Source organism: Diorhabda sublineata, chromosome 2 (genome assembly GCF_026230105.1).
Source record: "Diorhabda sublineata isolate icDioSubl1.1 chromosome 2, icDioSubl1.1, whole genome shotgun sequence".
Lineage (NCBI taxonomy): Eukaryota > Metazoa > Arthropoda > Insecta > Coleoptera > Chrysomelidae > Diorhabda > Diorhabda sublineata.
The window spans coordinates 22,759,382-22,779,685 of NC_079475.1; the positions used below are offsets into that span (position 1 = coordinate 22,759,382).

The following is a 20,304-nucleotide window of genomic DNA, read 5'->3' on the forward strand; positions in this document are numbered from 1 at the left end:
TACTTTCCTGGCTGGCTAATGACCTCGACGAATATTGATTTACAACTCCTCTGAAGAGCGTGATGTAAATCAAACTTTTTGTCGATATTAACATCCCATTCAATTTCTTATTTCCTATTTCTTAGATACATCTAAATGCTCTTCTGTTTTAAAATTTTTTTTTATAGTTTTTAGAAGAAAGATAAATTTTGACGTTTCAACTTTTCTCTAAGTCTTAAATCAAAATATGATATTGACACTGATAATTTGCTTATTTATATTGATCTATAGATTACCTTCATCATGAATATCAAAATAAGGATATAATCAACTTAGAACTTTGCTTCAATAAGAAAAATGAATTTTTCCTTGATTTCCACATCTCAAATATATTAAATTTATTGGAATTTACAAAATAGAGCTATAAATTTTACTTAAAATATTTAGATCTTTTTTATCATTTATAGCTTTTTCGTTCTTATGATTGTGAACCATTTCTAAAAATTTTTCGTGTTTTAGATTCCGTTTCAAGAATTTTTGAATCTCAATAATTGAATTTGTTTTTTTTTTTTGATAATTTATTGTTCGTTAATGCAGTTCTATTTTTTTATCGTATTGAAGACCTCTTAGTCTATTTTCAGCGTCGACGTTTATATAGCGTCACAATTAATACAAAGCACTTGATATATAATATTACTTCTTTTGTTTTTGGTGTTTTAGATTTCAATTTAGTGAAATATTTGAATAATGTATTACGTCCTCTATTATGAAATATCAAATTCAATTATAAAGATTCAAAAATTCTTGAAACGGATAAATATATATATATATATATATATATATATATATATATATATAGATTCTATATATATATATATATTTTTTGTCAAGAAGTCTTTGCCAGCTATATCATAAGCGGTTTTTTTATTGGGAACGTGGCAAGGAAACACCAAAGTGGACTAACTTCAATATATTTTCCGAGCATTCGAATACTTATGTATTCATCGTCTGGGAAATAATTAATTAAGATTGCAGGTGATTTTTGATATTATTAAAGCTTGTAAAAATTTTTAAACTCATAGAATTCGAAATTCAATATTCAAATTGACGTTGATAGAAATATATATAAATGAATGTGTCTAAATGTTTTAAACTTCTTTTTCCTCAAAACACCTAAAATTAGTCGAAACGTCAATTTTTCATCAATCTTTTAAAAATTATAAAAAAAACAGAAGAGACCTAAAATCAAGAACATTTGGATGCATTTATATATATATATATATATATATATATATATATATATATATATATATATATATATATATATATATATAATCTGAACTAAGTGAATTGTTTATTGTTATACATATACATAGAATTCTAATTACGAACAAAACGTGTTGTAAATACACATGAAATTCATACTAACCAAGATACATCTGGTACAGGATCTCCAATAATCACAGCTTTGAATGAAGCAGTAGTTCTCTTCACTATCGATTGATCTTTCAAACCTTCTTTTATCTTTGGTCGTCTCAAATCTTTTTCGGCTGTGTTAGAACAAGATAAATATCAATAACATAATGAAGTAAATGTGTAAAATATAGTGTGAATCATTTAGATTGGAAATATACGTGTTATTTAACGATTTTTGAAACTTTTTCAATGTCTAGTAATAAAACACCTAGAAAATTTCTAATGTTATTTCAACATAAAACATATATATATATCATATGTCTGATCCTTTATTATTTATGTCTATAAATATAAAATGTTTACTTACGAGTTACATCAAGAATTGCTTGCTGTACAGTTTTTCCTACAGGATTACTTAAAATACACTGGTATACACCGGCATCTTTCAAATCCAACTTATTAATTTCCAGTTTGAATTCTTCACCGTTTTGACTAATTTTCATCCTCAAATTACCTTCAGGTTTAAGTTCTTTGCCATCTAATGTCCATGTAGCTATTGGTGGTGGATTTGCAAATCCTTTGACGATATAAGTCACGTCAAGAGATTCAGGACGGGATCCATCTTTCATATTTGTTCCAAGAATCATTGGCTCCGCTATGGAAAATTGAGAAGACATAAAATAAAAGTTGTTTGAAAGATATTTGTACTAATTTTATACATCTATGAGGAATGTTAATCAGATGTGGTGAAGAGAAATAGAAATAATTGGTAAATGAAAAGCGAAGAAATATCTAATAAGGCATAATGGATAAAGAGAAAGTTACAAAAAGGTTATGTTGAGGTATACGAGGAAATTGAAGATAATTATGGATTGAGTATTTGTGAAAGTAGAATTAAAGTGACAGTAAGATGTCCAAATTAATATGCTTAAGTCTGCTTCATACCGAAAGGCTGGATCAGGAAAGCTCTAGAAGCCATTGTAAGAATGTATGTATGATGGGGTAACGATTCACCGAGACCTCAAAAATCTATTGTGTCCTTCCCTCTCAACTAGGTTTTCTCTTATAGCCTACTAAATCGGTAGTGGCATTTTTCCATTTCGAGTTTCTTGAGGTGTCTTTACAAGCGACAATTTCCTATTAAAAGCTCTGTTAGTGTAGATTTCCTCTGATTAATGGATTATTCTAATCTCTTTTGGTGGCATTTTTCCAGTCATGTATTCGTTTGTTTACAATGTTGACCTCCTTATCGTTTTTATTATTCTTAATTTATTGCAATTTGTATTGGTGGATTCCACAAATGTTTTGATCGCCAGAAGGGTATTAGGACCTCTTTTTCTAATAGTTTATCATTTCCTCCTATTTCATTATGTTTTGGTAGCTATGTCATCTCTTTCTAATTCGAAAGTATTCATTAACTATTTTGGAACTGATTACCGAGATCAGAGCTTTAAAGTCTGCTTGGTTATACGAAATAATCATTATTCTGACTTCTATATTCCCTACTGATATTGAATTAGGACATCTTCCAATTGCGTAACTTTACGCTTAGAATTTGCTTAAGATTTTTCAAAATTTCACACTGTTATGTTCTATTCACTCCTATCGTAGTTATTTGTTTCCAAACCGTCTGCGAACTATTTGATTTTATTTATTCCATCATGTGACATGTCTGTTTCCTATTGAATTAATAACTAAGGGGGAGTTTTTTGTCGTTGTTCAAGATTTTCTAATATATAATTTGATTTGTGACCTTCACTTAAAAAATTTATTTGCTCCAGCAGATTTCTCTTTCACCAATATTTTTTGCAGATTATGATTACGAGAATAAGTCTCAAGAGAACATAAATGTGTTTAGCGCGGAAGACTATATTCTAATTTGAATCTTTGTAATAATTGGGAACAAATTATTTTTATTATTTAATTTCCATTTGGTTCAATTAATCCATTGTATATACAGTAAGTTTAAGGTAAATTTAAATAACAATATTTTGTGGTAGATATCAAATCAAAATTTGAAAGCTTGAGAGAAAATATTGTCAAATAGATTTTCAAAAAATGGCTTAGTATCAATGCTTATAAGTAGAGAGTTGTAGTAGAATTGGATGCACATCAAACGTTGATTGCCATGAATATTGGGAATTTTATATTGACAAACCTTTTTATATAAAAAAATCTGATGACCTACAAATAAAACATTTAATATGTTTTATTTGCAATTTTAGTTGAATAATTTTTATATCTCGAATGAGATAATTCTTAACTTACCTCTCATATTAACTGTAATTAGACGCAGTAGTGGATTATATTTAAGCCAAACTAAATAATTAAGGGTTAGTCACACATGCAACTATTTCTAATTACAACCAAAAAAAGTTTCCAATAATTGAAGCGTTTTAATTGATTCCTCATTTTATTACAATGTAATATTAATTAATGGTATAATCAAGTTGAATAGCCTTATCCAAAGAAATACCAAGAAAATGTAAATCGATCCAATGATACATTCACTATGTCAAAGAAAAACCTCATACGATTAGAAATGAGAAATATTCAAGATTATAACTATAGAGAAAAAAAGAAGAAATAGTTGAAGGTAACTATTAATTTCATTTTCACTGAAAAAAGATTTGACATTGCAGGAAGAATTACAATTACTAATCCAGTAAGAAATCACGTAGCATACACACTAAAAAAGAAACAGGTTTTTATTAGTATTAAATTTCATCAATAACAATTTTTAGAGGGTATAGAAGAAAGAAGCAAGGTTCAATTGAATTCGTTTTCGGTGTAAACGTCCCTTGAATCAAGTCCAGTAGTGGAGTAGACGTTGCTAGTAAATGAATAAATCAAGAGTGTGTATGGCTGGCACTTAGTCCAGTCAATAGAGGCTCAAAAAAGGGGGTTCACCTTACATCAAGTGCGGGATCTTTTTTTATTTTTTGATGTTGCTTGGGACCATTAGTTAGTAATTAATCCAGGCTTCCGTCATCCCCCCTTCTTGCTTTGCGCACCATCGTGAAAAAACAGTCAGAAATCGGCACTATTTTCAGTTTTTGGCCTCTAGCTCCCAGTTCATTTTTTTGAAGATATGTCTATATAAGAAAATGTAGATTACTAAATTTCCAACAAATTTGATTCGAAAGTTTTCTTTTTAGGCCCAAGCATATTCGAGCTATGAGAAGGCGAAAAAGGTTGAAAATTGGATATTCGGCAAAATTTTCACTTTCGCTACACTTACAAGCCACAGAGAAAACAACTCCTCAAGACAAATTTCTGCCCAATGAGAATAATAAAAAACGATTTGTTGCCCTCCTAAGAACAACGCTTGAAGCGTCCAACGTTATGAACAAGCAAGCTGAGGAGGATGCTGACGTGTTCATTGTGACCACTGCGAAATCGATGGCTTTTTCGTGCGACGCTGTAATTATTGTGGGGAAAGACATCGATTTATTAGTAATTAGGAAGAGGCAATTCACCTGACGTCTTGTACTCAACTTCATCATTTATATATGACTTCGCAGAGAACCTGCTGCTTATCCACGCCATCAGTGGGTGTGACACAACGTCAAACATTTATACCACCAAATGATGGTTTAGATGAGCCGGAAGAAAGACCCGATCATCTTTGGCTGGACAAAAGGAAGCAGGGGGTTGATTCGAACTACAACCACCAGAGATGCTGATGCTCATACACTGCTGAAGACGGTATCATGCAGGTGTGTCACCGGCTGTTCCGCAGCATGTGGATATAGAAAAGCCAGTCTGCATTGCTCTACTTTCTGCAAGTTCTGACGAGGAAGAGAAAAACATCAACGACCTGTCCATACCATTCGACGAAGATCCTGCAGAAGAAGAGTCCCCCCGGTTGCTGTAACAACCCCCCCTTCTTTTTTAAAGTTTTTATTTTAGTGCTTATTGTGTTTATTATATAATATGTAAATAATTAATATCTGAAACGCATTGTATTGTGAATATACACTAACTTATTTGAATGAATGTGTAACGAATTTGTTCTATCCCATCTATTCATATTTATACAATTCAAATTACAAATTATACAATATAAATTCAAATATTATTTAGATGCACTGCTGTGCTCAAAAAATGGTTGTAATATAATGAAAACGAAAAACTTTCATCAACAGTTTTCTAGTTTTCTTAAATTTACCCCCACTCCTACCCATTGCTCGTCAAATTTTTTTCAATACATGATTTTGAAGAAAATTAAATTCTCTACAACTTTCATCCTATATACGTTTTGCTGAGATAAAGTCTTCCCCCTGTTTTTGCGATGGTAAGTGGAGTGAAAGTGAAAAGTTTGCCGAAACTGCAATTTTCGACCTTTTTCGCCTTCTCATAGCTCGAATACGCTTGGGCTTACAAAAAAAACTTTCAAATTAAATTTGCTGGAAATTTAGTAATCTACATTTTCTTCTATAGACATATCTTCAAAAAAATGAACTGGGAATGAGCTAGAGGCCGAAAACTGAAGAAAGTGCCAATTTCTGACTGTTTTTTCAAGATGGTGGGCAAAGCAAAGAGGGGGGGATGACGGAAACTTGGATTGGATCCCGCATTTGATGCGAGGTAAAGTTCGTTTATTGACTGGACTAACTACTAATACCTCCACTTGCAAAAACTCGTGTCGATAGCGTCTAGAAAGCGCCTCGTGAGAGTTTGGGGTGGACTTAACGCAGTTCGGCTAATTTTTCTGCAATAATAGCGGACCAATGGGCAGGCGCATTGTGGTTATGGAATGAAGCTTTTCTCTTCAACAAAAGCATTAAATTGTGTTAGCAAATTACCATAATTGTGATCAGTTATCTTTTCCCTCTTTTTTAATAATAAATGAGATTACAACTCTGGTTTTTTTAAAAAAAATAACAACGGCCATAACCTTGTTGGCCGTAAAAAAACGGTTTCAGTGCTTGTAAGTACGTTCCTTGGATGAATTCCATGTTTCGATTGTCATTTTGGAGAAAACTAATTTATGTACTGTGACATAAAGACGGAAAAATTAATTTTTGATCAACGGACCCCCTTTGCAGATAGTGTTTTCATATGTAATTTTCTATGCACTCCCATTTGGTGATATTTACTTCATTAGCTGCCTCACTTACTTTTATTCAACGATCGTTAAGTATATGTTCATACGTTCGCTTTTGAAAAGAGATAACCACTTATAAACTATTACATGTGATAGATTACTTTTAAGATAATGAGTAAAAAATGTTTAAACAACATTCCACATTCTTCTTCTTTATATGAGTATTGAAATTAATCTATCTGTAAGATCTAAGTAAAATATTGTCTGTGAACCTCTGGAAAGCCTCGTTTGAGTCAAACCGCATTCTAATTGTTCGAATTAACACAATTCACCAGGACTTTCGTGAACGAAAAAATAATCGAAGTATAAAACCAGCGTTAGATTTAAAATAGGCATTATAAACTCTCCTCCATGTACCGTCAGTGAGTTATTTTATATGGTGCTTCCTCACCAATATAGAATGAATGAATTATTTTTCTTATAGCTTTTCTTTTCTTTAGTTACTCATATAAGCTAGAACAAAAAACAATGTTTTGATCAACAACAAAGGCTAATTATAGTCCTCATTTGAATTTTACGATTTAGTAATTCACGAAAATCTGTTCGAATACAATTACTCATACATGCTGGGAAAACAGATTTTCTATGTCTCTTCATAATATTCGGTGATGTAATTTGCGTTATTATTATGCGAAAGACTTAGTCACTACTCAGCTTAGAGCCGGTATTATTTACCTATCCCAGATACAAAGTATCAAAAGGATTAGGCTCGGTTCACATAATGAACTTGCGCACTGTGTGGCAAGTATTCAGTATTACAGCCTTCTGGATGTCGTCGAAGGTGTTTTTTGGTAATCCCAGTTTGGCAATGCTATCGTGAGGGTCCTAGGGACTATTTCTCAATTGCGAGATCCGCGTATTTGGTTAGTTTCTCCTGGTTATTATTATTATTATTATTATTATACACACGCACAAAACAGTGCTATACATGTTTATTTCAATTCGTTATAAATAAAGCTGTGAGATAGTCAGTAATTCTAGCATTTTTATATTTCTTGAACCAATTTTAAAGACAATAGTTTTATGGAATTAATAAGATATTAGAATTAATGTTAATGAAAAACAGTGTAATATACGTATCCTTATAAGTTCTACCTTTATCAGCATCAGGGGAAATGTTCTGGACTAAACTTGTTTGACTTTTATCTTTTCTATGCGAATCTTCGGTTTCCTCATCTATATATTCGTGAATTTTCTTATCTTTCTGACTTTCTTGCCTTTCAAATTTGTTTTCTTGAGGTTTTTTCAAGGATTCCTCATTTTTATCGTCAAGCTTAGCTTCTTGTAACACAGATTCCCGTCCTCTTTTAGGTTCGATTCTATTCGTATCAACGTTAGTTTCCGTAGGCGTTTGACGTTCTGTTGTTTCGTTTTCAATGAGATCAAGGTTTTCTTTGGTAGCCGAAATGCCTCTTTTTAGTTTTTTGTTATCATCACTTTGTGATAATTTTCTTGATTTAGGCTCTAACCCTTTGTCTTTCTCTTTCATCAGGATATCCTTTTCTATCGCGGCTACACCTTTTTTTGATTTGTGTTCAAATGTCTTTTCTTCTACAGGTGTAGGTTCCGATTTAATTTCTTCGATTTCTTGTATTTGAACAGAAAGACCACGTTTAGGTTTTGTTTTTGTCAAGATTTCTTCTTTGATTTCTTCTGGTTTATGTTCGTCTTCACCTACTTCAACTTCTACAGCTCCCTCAATTATTGCAGAATTAGATTTATTGTGCGGTACGGGTGATGCCGGCTCTTCTACAATAGGTTCCGGCGATTTAATATCGCTTTCATTGATCGTTATTTCGGCTTTTTCTCCTTTAGAACCTATTTTGTGGAATGGTTTCATTATAGACAATTATTGTTTATATTAACATAAATTTATTTAGTGACATTGTTTTAAAATCAACAAGTAGGCAATGTTTTGTAACTGCTTTAGATTGAGAAGTACTCATTCAAAACATGCATACAAAATATATCTACTAGAAAAAAGGCTAGTTCCAAAACGACAAAAACAGAAAAAAATTTCATAGCAAATATAAAAAATACACTTACTTTTTTATCAGTAACGTGAGAATTCAAAAAATTGTATACATAGATGAAAAAGTTTCATAAAATAGATTTTTAAACTGTTAATTGTATTTATCGCAACCTACTTTCTAAATAGTTCATTTTTATAATTACACTCATAATATGATTAACAGTTCTTTGAAAAAAAATTTTCTTGACCTACACTATAAGTACAAAAGTCCATAATGATTTCTCCTATTTTTCCAAGAATTTTAGTGAAGTAAGCAGAAAAAAAGGAGACTATTCTCTTCAGGACATACCACATATGCAATATCGGGAGTATAAGAAATAGGAAATTAATATGACGACCACGAACCATTATTTAAAAAATAATTTAGGACATAGAAGCGTATAAATGTAGGGGGGAGTTAGGTTTCTACTTTTATAAAATTTTGAATGAAATTGCTATCAAAAAGGAGAAAATTTTGTCCAAATAACCAAATATATTATAATGAGGCAATATTTTCCACAGAATAGACTCACATTTTTTAGGATTTTGCTTTATCATTTCTACTACTACTATTACTATTCAAATCTGAGGTCAAGGACTTTTAGAATTTCCCCTTACTTAAGTACTCAATAGGCATCAGTAAATGGTTTTTATTACATTACATTATAGCACACTATTTCGTAATTTGATAAGAAAATGGGAAAAATGAGTGTTCTTATTAAAAATTATGTTTTTTGGATGAAAGATCATCTCTCAAAACAAAGGTAAGCTTACTAAATACTGAAGGAGCTATGCACCATCAGCTTAAATGGTAAAAATATGATTTTCTGAATGTTGTTGGGGTGATTCGAACACGTAAAATGCCGAGCTTACCAGACGCCTTGTTAAGGCCTTTAGACTCTAAACAAGAGATTAAAAGTGTGAGAGATTGTTTGAACTATACGTATTTCATATGGCTCAATTGACAACGAAATCATGTGACAACTTCATAGAAATGATCGGTGTGGTAGAACCGTAATATGGATCAGTTTTTTCGTTGAGTGTAACGTACTTCCATTATAAAGCACCAGAAATGAAACGGGGTGTTTTTCGTAGTGAATCGAAACCAGAAGATCAAGTTGGATCTGTCAACCAATAATGTGATTTGCGCGTTATAATCCACACTGAATACCTTCAGTTGGATGAAACAATCAGTAAAGCATGTTATGTCAGTTTAGTGGGTAGATTTAATGATGTTTGAGAAAAGAATAACCTCATTTCTTTAGTGATTTTGCATCAGGACTACATAAGCCAGCACACATGTGTAATTTTCTTGGAGAAATGACATGAATCTCTCTCAGCCACCAAATTCTCCGAGTGATAATGTAGAAATACCTATTTTAATGACTTTAACTAATCTAATTTTGTGGAAGGGATAAAATGTAAAAAGCTCAAAGGAAACTACATTGTGAAATTTTTTGTTTTTTCATTCAAAAGTTACCGTTTCATTCCGAACTATCTATCCGAAATCTCTGGAATCGTTGGTAAATATGTAAACAGTGTTTCATCAAAAGTTACGGACCTATTGACTCGTCCTTGCATTATTGAATAAAGAAGCAGCTGATAGAACTGTCATTTTAATATTTTTTTCCAACTTAATATTAAGAAAAATTTAATTGACATTAGATGAATGTTTTTACTGAAAGTGAGATATTTTTTAACAGTTTAGTAATGATTCACCTTTTCATTTATAAGTCTATGAATGCTTCTTTACTTCTGAAGCTCAATTTTTCTTAGGTTTTGACTGAAAACTACTTTTATGCGATAGTGTTGATTCACCAATTTTTCACATTGATACCCCAAACAGTTTATGTTGTGCTTCATATTTTGAACTAAATATTACCAATACACAATAAAATACACTGTATTAAAATGAACTTAAGCATTCACTTGACTGTGATCTATACTTTTGCCCAAACTTAACTGATCGTATTTAAAAAGAAATAATTTGTAGTACATTCAATTACCATACCTTTCGGCTTTTGAGGTTCTTCGTCCACATCTTTAATATCTGGTTGTTGAAACTCTTCTAATTCTTGTTCAACTTTTTCTTCTATATCAGCCTCTTTTCCAGCCTGAGGTATATCCTCAAGGATTTCGACTTTCGGTATTTCTTCGGTTTCTTCGATAGCATCAGTATGAGTTATTTCTGTAATTGGTTAGAGGGATGACAATGGTTAAACATATAATGGTATTACAGGCATGAATAAATAAAAAAAGGGTCTGAATAGGTAAATCTTAGCTCATTCTTAAACATATGAAAGCCAATTGTATATAAATTTATTTAATACTAATATGTGGTACATGTTACAGGGCTTTTTATATTTTTATTAAACCACTGAGTATCGAAATAAACATTCAAAATATTCATCACTACGATCACAAATTATTTAACATTCTCTTCGCTAGTTTGCGTGATGTTGGATGACGAAAGAGTCGAGACAAAACTTTTACAAAATGAATTATGAAATATCCAGAGCCCAGTGAATATGAACCTCATATCAAAAATAGATGCTTGTAGTTGTTTCAGATCCATGAAACGACCAAAATTATTTCCATTTGCTGTTTAAGCTCTGCTGCCTTTGTTACGGGTGTTGAAATACTACTTAGATATACTCATTCTAGTAATTATAGCTTTGTTTTAATATTACATTTAACACAATACACTTTCAAAAAGACAGTTTTTGTTCCTTTTTCGTTCATATTTATAAAGTAATGTAACGTTTTAGCAAACAATATAGACGTATTGTACCGTTACTCCAAGATAACATAAATAACACTCTTTATATAGTTATTATTATTATTACCTAAGTTACAGTCGTTTGAGATTGAATAAATTGTTAAAAAGTAGTAGATTTCATCCCGTGGTGCAATTATTTTGTATTGTTTTTTGTTTTGTTGTTAAGAGGACCTCATAGATATTTTTCAAAGTTGCTTTAGTGAAATTAATACAGCAGAAACTAAGTTACCTTTGAACCAATTCACAAAATTTAGAATACTCAGTTTTCTTTAGTTCAAGCTTATTAAACATGAGTGAGCTCGTAACGTGAAAATTCAGTGGTAACTGAAAGGTGCAACGACAAATTTGCAGTTTTAGGTTGGATTAATTCTTTTTCTTTAGATGAATAGTCAGGATCCGGCTAATTTTTCACCAATTTGCAATAAACTTGCTTTACAAACTTTATTTACCGCTTACCTACATAAAGCACATTACTGTATAGCCGAAAAAAAAAACAACAAAGGCACGTTTCCGTGTGGAAATTTCACGCTTTTTGAGGAAGCCATTTCGCAATAAAACTGGAAATAGTAAGGTCTAAAATCCAACAAATAACTTCAGAAATTTACGATAACAGCATTGACTTACCCCATGGCGGCCATTTTTAAATGAGCAACAGCTAATTTTGAGATTTCGTTAGATTGCTACATTTTTTTTCGAACAGGAAACAAAAATGATTCTTATATTGACAGGTAATCAACTAATAAGTATCTAAATCGTAACTAAATTATCAACATTACAGACTGGAGGATTGTGAAACTTTTTGGAGGAGTGAGTTAAATAAAAATTTCGTACGTTGTAGAAAATCCTTATACATCAATTGCATTAGAAGATCCGTCTGTATCATTATTAAAACAAATCAGTTTTATTCTTATGAATCAGTGCTATTATTAGAGAGATTAATGTGTTTGTATGCAACTTCTTTATTTTCTATCCTTACACGGTATTCTATCTGAAAAGTCTTTTTATTTCTTATTATTTTTATAATTAATTACTGCTACAGTCTCCGGCTAGCCGGTGCATTTTTCCTCTGAATGCGCAACGACTGGCCTTGTAATTGTGGAATCTTAAATTGAAGGGTCTTTAAATAAAGAATCCCAATACCTAGCAGATTTTATGTGAATCACTAACTTTAAGTAACTCTTTCTAATTTCCAGTATGAATATTATAACCAAATAGCAAACAAGAATAATTTTGTTACTATTTGCTTTTGGAAACTGTACTTCCAACGTGATTTTTGCTGGAATTAGTGGTGTTTGTGTTCCAATGTTTCCAAAACAATGGTACTTCTTGATGCAGAATTTAATTTTGTTTCTGTCGATTTTTTGGTAAATCTAGTTAGTCTGATTAGGGTAAAGGGACAAAAAGTCACACAAGAACCCTTCATTGGTATCAGCTACATAATAAAGAAAGTATTAGAAAAGGAGTTAGAAAGAAATCAGGTGATGGAAAAATCCTCAAGGGTTTAGAGCGACACAAATACGTAGATAATCTTAGAAGATATATTGAATGTATTAACCCAAATAAGAACAAATTACGAATACTAACAAGAGTTTTAGCGGGTCTTTGCCGCCTTAATGAGTACCTAAGGCGTTACGTTTAGTAAATAATGCAACAAGTAGATTCTGCTACGTAGAGGACGAAGCCTCTATGCACCTTATTTCGACATTGAGATATTACATCGGGGGCATATGAAATCGTAGATGAAAATACTTGACAGGTAGAGTCATGCAATATCCTGAGCTGATAAATATTATAGATTACATCCCCTTTTTCTATTATTTTTAATAAGCCGTGTTATATCAGGTTCAACGAGAATTTGTTGATTAGCGTGTGAAGACGTTCAGAAACGATGCAGTGGGTGAATCCGTCTGTAATATTATTAAAAACAATAAGTTTGTTCTTAAGTTTGTTCTTTATAAAGTTAATTTTGTGAAGCAAAAGACAGGTGAATTGGAATAAGAGGAACAATTAAAGGACCAGATAGATCGCTCGATTTATCGTCTTTAGATTAATGTATCTGGGAATATTTGAAAACATTGTGTAGAAGACAAAACTTAATAATAGGGGTGAATTGAGGAGTAGAATACTTACAACAGCACAGCCAAAGAAATCAGCAGCTGCTTAATTTTATATAAGCTTTTTATAATAGTTTGGATACAGTTAAATATGAGAAGGAAGACAATGAGAATCATGAAGTATAGATACAAGTAGTCCGAAAGAACGACATCAATTTAGGGGACAGATACTTCGCCGGTAGGGCGCGCTACTTTTCAAGGTGTACTCGTTTAAATACTTATGGGGGAAGTCTTGTTACTATTGATAGCTGGAATTGAATAAAAGTTTAAGGAAAAAATTAAGGACACCCCAGACGTTTTCAACTTACTAATATCGAGGAGTTTAAGAAATAATCTGCAAAGTTGCAAACATCTGATATTAATACATCATAATACAAAAATAGGTCGGCATCAAACCATTTTGTTTAAGAAAAAATAGATTTTTGAGAACAAAAATTTCAAGTAATTGAGTTTGAAGGCAATTCTTTTTTAATCTTTTCATATAAAACTATTAAGAATTGTCTCTATGAAAATTTACTAGTAAAAATATGTTAAAAAATTGTCAAATGTCTATTTATTTACGCATTTGTATCAAATTTTGACAAGGTATGTACCTGTGCTCCTTCACTTATTTTTATACGTTTCATCTCACAATAATATACAAATACAACTTGGCAACATCTATGCAAATGAAATATAAAGTTTCAATAACATTTATAATATAGTACTCGAGACTTAATGATTGATATAATAATATAATAGCCGTAATAGCCTTTATTATCATAAATTAATGTGTCTAGATTCTTAGTTATTTTTTGTCATCTTATTCATTTCCACTGTAGAAAAAGCTGTTTTTTAAAGAGTTCAAGAACTACCAAACACAATCAATTGAGGAAATATTTACAACCATATCAATCAGGATATTCATTCAACACTTTTCTAATACCATTCAAATAATTATTTCCGGTTATTATTCTAATTAAATTTATTTTTAAATTGAGACAGGTTAGTCAGTCCGTATTTACATGTAATAATAATACTAGTATCTCCTGAATGCTTGGGCAGCCAGTGGTAAAAAAAGCCGTGACCAGCAGAGCTCCATCACGAAAGTCGAATTTTTCGTCGAACGAAGAATTTAACTAATACACAAACAAATCTTTCCATAAAATGAATTTCTTGGAAATGATATCAATTCTCAATCTTATTTCTTTATATGGAAAATTTGCTATTCCCCAATAACTTTTCATTTCACAAGTTAACTCTCTCTCTCGATTGAAAATTCATAATTTCAATAGACCCGGTGGTCTCGAACCCTCTTGTTCAATTCCAATTGACAACAAAGAAAAAATTGTCATAATGACAAGTAATTTCGAAAATGGGAAGTAAAAAAAATCACCCTAAAAACGATCATACTCGTATTATTCATTAAATAGGAGGCGGTCCAGTTCAACAATTACAACGATCAAAATGATTTCGGGCATTTTGTGCTAGAAGAACTGAAGAAGAAAACTTTGAACTTGAGAAAGACAATTCTTCAACATCACCCCTACTTGCATGCGAAGTTCGAATCTTCTAGTTAAACTTTTTCTCTCCAAAAAATAAGAAAATATAACAAAAATGACCATAAAATGGAGAGGGGTGGAGATGGAAAGTTTCGACCTTAGACAGGAAATCATCTTGCAACTAATTGAACCTATATGTGAAATTTCATTTTTCAGTCGCTTTTCGTTTGACCTGCAGAGGTGAGCAAAGGTCAAAAACCACTTTTTTTGCACTGCGACCCCTCGAAATATTCATTTGTTTTCAACCATACTCTAATAACATCAATCCGCCGCCAAAAAAGCCATGTATGCTAATTTTGAACCAAATCGGACCCATAGCAATTGCTCGAGAGACGAAAATAAGAATTGTAGCTTAAACAGATATATAAACTACAGACATTCGAAAAACCATCATAATCGTGTTCAGGAGGTCTCAAAACATGGGAAAAATGATGTGCCCCCCATTTTTCTTCTAGTCATGCCTACCGTAATAGTCTAATTTTTCCTTGAAAAATTCGACTAAAAAGATCTTTTTTTGTAAAAGTGTTAGAAATCAAAATATTAACAAGTTACCTTACTTTACTTAGAATAAGCTACTGTAACATGATATTCATATATAAAATGTAAACAATTTTCAAAGATTTTTAGGGTCGCATTAGATTTTTACCTAGTACTAATAGAACAAGGGAGTGTTTCGTAAATCCCTTAAAAACAAAAAGAACACCAAACACATTGTTTTGTGAAATCTGTGAAAACGACAATAAATCAATTCAAATAAGGGGGTTTCAAACTGCAAAACGTTATACTTACCGTTACTAAATCTTATCTTAATATATATTTTACAAATTTGACGTAGATGATGGGAGACTACTTTCTTCTTGTTGGATATAAACTTCAGACACAATAAAGTATTTGTGGGAGCGAGAAATTGGGACCTTATTTTTGAAAAAGGTATTCATTATTTCTTTATTAAAACACCACCAGTCTAAAGTTGGTACAAGAAACTTTTACATTTTCAAAAATCGCATTTATGTTGATTTTTCTCGATTTAATCTAATATTGTTTATTCTTAGTTTATTTATGCCAGTAACATCGGCTTTAATCGCGTTTAGTGGAGATTCATTTATAAACTTTTAGGTACGCTCGAGCTCGCGCTAATGTCCTCGTTCACAATCAGTATAAATTAAACAGATTACGAAATGTAATTCATAAACACAAAGAGACACGCTCGCGTTCAAGTTCACACCGAGTTAGTGCTGGTAGATGGCCAACTTTTATGTTCGACGCTAGTGTTCCAGCGCTTAACCAATGAAAAAAGGTGTTAAGGTCACATGACCTTGCATACATAGTAGTTAAACCATATCCAACTCTAACTAGGATAGAAACAACTTAAATAAGTCTATAAAATGCTGAGAATTGCAACAAATGAAACGAGACGAGATTTTTTTTCTACCATGTAAATGAAATGTCTATTTACTTAATACTTACTTCACTTAATAGTTAACATTTTGATTAATTATTTTTGTATCCACTATTTTATTCGAAAATATATATCTTTATTTTCACCTTATTATTATAATTAAAGGATTATCATATCACTATTAAAACCGATTTGTTTACATTTCACTTGAGTAAGGAATTAAGTGTTTTTACATCAACTTTAATATTTTTACTTTATAACTAGCAAATTTCAAAATTTATTATTTTTTTTTTCATAATAGTATGAACTACCTTTAATAATTCAATAATTTAAATTACGCGCCATTGAAAAAATTTAAATTTGCAAGTATGTCATAACGGATGTCATATTAGTAGTTAAGGATCAGACCCTAAGTCGACGTTAATTTGGTTGGAACAAATAATATTGTTGTGATCCATCTAAATATAGGTTAACCGTGGGATTGATAATCGATTGATAGCTTGGAGATGTTCCGGAGTGATTTAATGGAATTTTAATTCGTTTCAACAAAAGGGATTAAACCATGTCATTGAGTGTATAATCGTTTATATATAGTCCATTACTTTGATCAGTTTGTAATTTCTATTGACTAATATTATCACAAACTATATAATCTCGTTAAAAGATTATTTTTTGAATTCACCGTTGAAAAAAATTTGGTTCAAGATATGGCTCGCTTAGCTGGATAATTATAAAAACCCTTCTTGTGTCACTTAAAAAAAATAACCTTGATTTTGAAATTTTTAACATAGTAAGGTTTACGTTTGGTTCTATTCAAATGAACAGTTGAGTAACATGAAAAAGCCTAACGGCAGTAAAGTTGCAAATTTCTATTGGGTTTTAAGAAAAGTGTCCAATAGGAATTATATTCGTTATTAAATTCCGGTGTATGGTACGGATCTAAGATTACGCAGGCCGGTTAGCTAACTAGATTTTTAAAATGGGTATGAAACGATTGCCTACCAGTTTGTATTCTACCCAAGATGGTCAGAATGTATTAGGAAACTGAATTTCGTATAGTTCACACCATACAGAGGTCGCATTAATGAGGCAACACATTTGAATTAAGAAAAAAAAATGCAGCCTCACAAAGGGTTACTGTCAGTGTCTGAATTTATGCCTATCTTTATCAATTCATCTACGGCAACGGTTCTCAACGGAGGGGTTGGTCAGGCAAGGCATGTCAAGCTGTTCGTGAAGAGTATCAAATTATTCTTAAATTGTAGTTCGTAGGTCGGGAAGAGCGCGTTGTTCTCTTGCAAAAACGTGGTCCTTGAGAAGGCTCCGCAGAAACAAATCACAAGGTGTTAGGTCACATACCCATGCGGATCATTTAACGAATCCTTGTCAGCTTATCCATTCTATAAAATGAACATTAAGGTACTCGCAGACACATATCGTGTAGTTCCGCGAAGCTGCATCCCACATGAAATGACGGATGTTCGCGAGTATTGGATCGTTGTCCATTTGCTTATGTACATCTTCTGAGTATTTCCAGATAACTTTGGCCCGTCATGTGACCCTAAAAAGTACGGACCCACGAGACCTCCCGTATGGAGACCTGCTCACACACACCCCAGGCAGGTTTAATTCTTGCTCAATGAAGACGTGAGGATTCTACTTGTACCAGTAGACGCACTTACGTTGATTGATCGTTCCTCGTAGAGTGCGTCGGCAACAGAGCCCGTTTTTAAAAATTTCTGGTAAATCTTCCTCACTGCTGAACGATTTGGTAGCGGCGAGTTCGGAAGTTGTTGTTGATATTCGGTAAACAAAGTTACGTAATCTGCGTTCTTACGCTAATACTATGTAACAAAAAAACTCTTTCTTGAAGCGTGAACTTATATGGACACAACTGTCTGAAGCACGAACATGCGTCATTTTAATCTTTTTTACAGCAATGTAAGACTTATGAGCGTTGCTGGATCTATGATAATTTTTCGAGAGCGTTGCCTGACTTACGTCGACCTCTGTATAGTAACAGTCCATAATATTATTTTTTTCATGCATTGCTCCTGCCGTAGTTCCTTCTACTTTGGAATGAACAACAAGTAATTTTGTTATAAGTCAATTCACAAAGTTCTATGGAAAGAAAGGTATTTAGTTTGAAGTCGATGGAAACAATATAAACTATCTTTCTTTTCAGGGTGTTATCAAATTTCAGGATTGATTCAACCTACAACAATATACTCCCTTTTGCTTAATCTACATTTGAATTCTGGATATCCTTACAGATGAAATTTTTTATCCAAATTTGAATCAGTCTCTCCTATTTAATACATTTAATAAAGAGGATATAATGTTTCATTCATTTTACCAGTGTGGAATTAGAAATTTTTTCCCATGATATGAGTTTGTACTCACTTTGTACGGTGACGATACTCTTGCTCCTTACAGTACCGAGTGAGTTTGTTACAATAACTTCGTACTCTCCCTGTTCTTCGTACTTTATCAAATTAACTGCCAAATTGAACGTTTCGTGTCGTTGAGTATCTCTCGTTATTTTAATCCTAGCGTCAGCTGAAACTTCACGTCCATTCCTCAACCATTTCACTGTGGGTGTTGGACAACCGTCAACCTCAACTTCTAAGTGTAAAGTAGCGCCTTCTTCCACTGTTGTATCGCTAAGATGTTTGATGATTCGTGGAGCGCCTAAAATCAGTACAACAATGAGAAATGCGAACTGTTCTCAAATAAAATTTTGTCACTTACAATTTTATGACCTCACTCATAATTTTACATGTAACAATAAAAAGCGAGGGTGTTAAACAACGTGAACAACCACAATATCACATTGTTTATATTCTCGTGGAATAAACATTTAGGGATAATATGAGAACATGAAAATACTCACAGTTCACTGTTAATTTGGCACTCGTTTCTGTACTACCACATTCGTTGCTCAATTTACAGGTATATTGTCCAGAAAGTTCACTTGCGACCTCTTTGATTATTAGAGTTGCTCCATCATCGGATTCGATTCTTGTAAATTCTGTTCGTGTTTCTTGAATTTCTACTTCATCTAGATACCTAGAGAAATATCGATAGGATTTGCAGGTAATTCTTTTTTTTTAAAATATAGTATATAGTGAAATTTTTTAAGATATACAAATTTATTGATGTAGTTTCTAGTTACTTTTATCAAAGACAACAATTGGTTGAATATTGGATCCAAGTGATAGATTTTTTCAAATTTATGGTAAAACTTAGAATCAGTGATAGTTATTATGTTTTTGACGACAAAGATCACAATCATATGATTTGGGGATTCAAAGTTTTAAAGATAAATTTACAACAGAGATAGTGGAACATTTGTGTGGTTCGCAATCTTCATATTGCGAAGTCTTATTACCAGAAGACGAGACTCACATTGAGTTATAGTAGCGTACAGGATATAATTTCTGATGTGCCTGCCTACAAGGTTCCACGTGCCTTATTCGTATAAACTCAAACGAATGATGTACAGTCTCACATATACCTTCATCATGTTGTTCTCAGATTTAGAAAGCAGCTATGAACACCCTAGACCATTAATAGCAAAAAAATTCAAAATTTACATCTGAGAATAGAGTTATGACAACCATATACTGGGATTCATGTGGTATCATGATCGATTATCTGAAGCGTAGCTACAGCCCTCATGTAGATCGTTATTGTGACATATTGATAAGGTTACAAAAGCCATTCGGCAAAGACATGTTAAGTGAAGGTGTCATTCTCCTGCATGACAGTGTCTATGACAATGCTGCCAAAGCAAAGGAGGCGTGGAGTAACTCCATCCTATACCAGTCCAGATTAAAACACTGAGATATTGTTTCTGATATGGAGGAGCACTTATATTGTCAAAGGTTTTCTTCAGACCTGTAGATAGGAATATGATTTACACAAAGACAGGTTAAGCATGTTAGTTCTGATA

The 20,304-nt window shown here is 32.1% G+C and overlaps 1 protein-coding gene across 9 annotated transcripts in view; it reads right to left on the reverse strand.

The window, feature by feature from the left end:
- Positions 1–20,304, reverse strand: part of LOC130440434 (obscurin) — a 133,929-nt gene that overhangs the window by 37,991 nt on the left and 75,634 nt on the right. For 7 of the 9 annotated variants that reach the window (XM_056773551.1, XM_056773560.1, XM_056773559.1 and 4 more), the window contains 6 exons: positions 19,243–19,418; positions 18,753–19,040; positions 10,528–10,704; positions 7,601–8,323; positions 1,763–2,050; positions 1,409–1,529 (listed from right to left, as the gene is read on the reverse strand). In XM_056773551.1, coding sequence (XP_056629529.1) covers positions 1,409–1,529; positions 1,763–2,050; positions 7,601–8,323; positions 10,528–10,704; positions 18,753–19,040; positions 19,243–19,418 — 1,773 coding nt within the window. The remainder of the gene's footprint in view (positions 1–1,408; positions 1,530–1,762; positions 2,051–7,600; positions 8,324–10,527; positions 10,705–18,752; positions 19,041–19,242; positions 19,419–20,304) is intronic. The other 2 variants (XM_056773556.1, XM_056773557.1) reach the window with 2 other exon arrangements.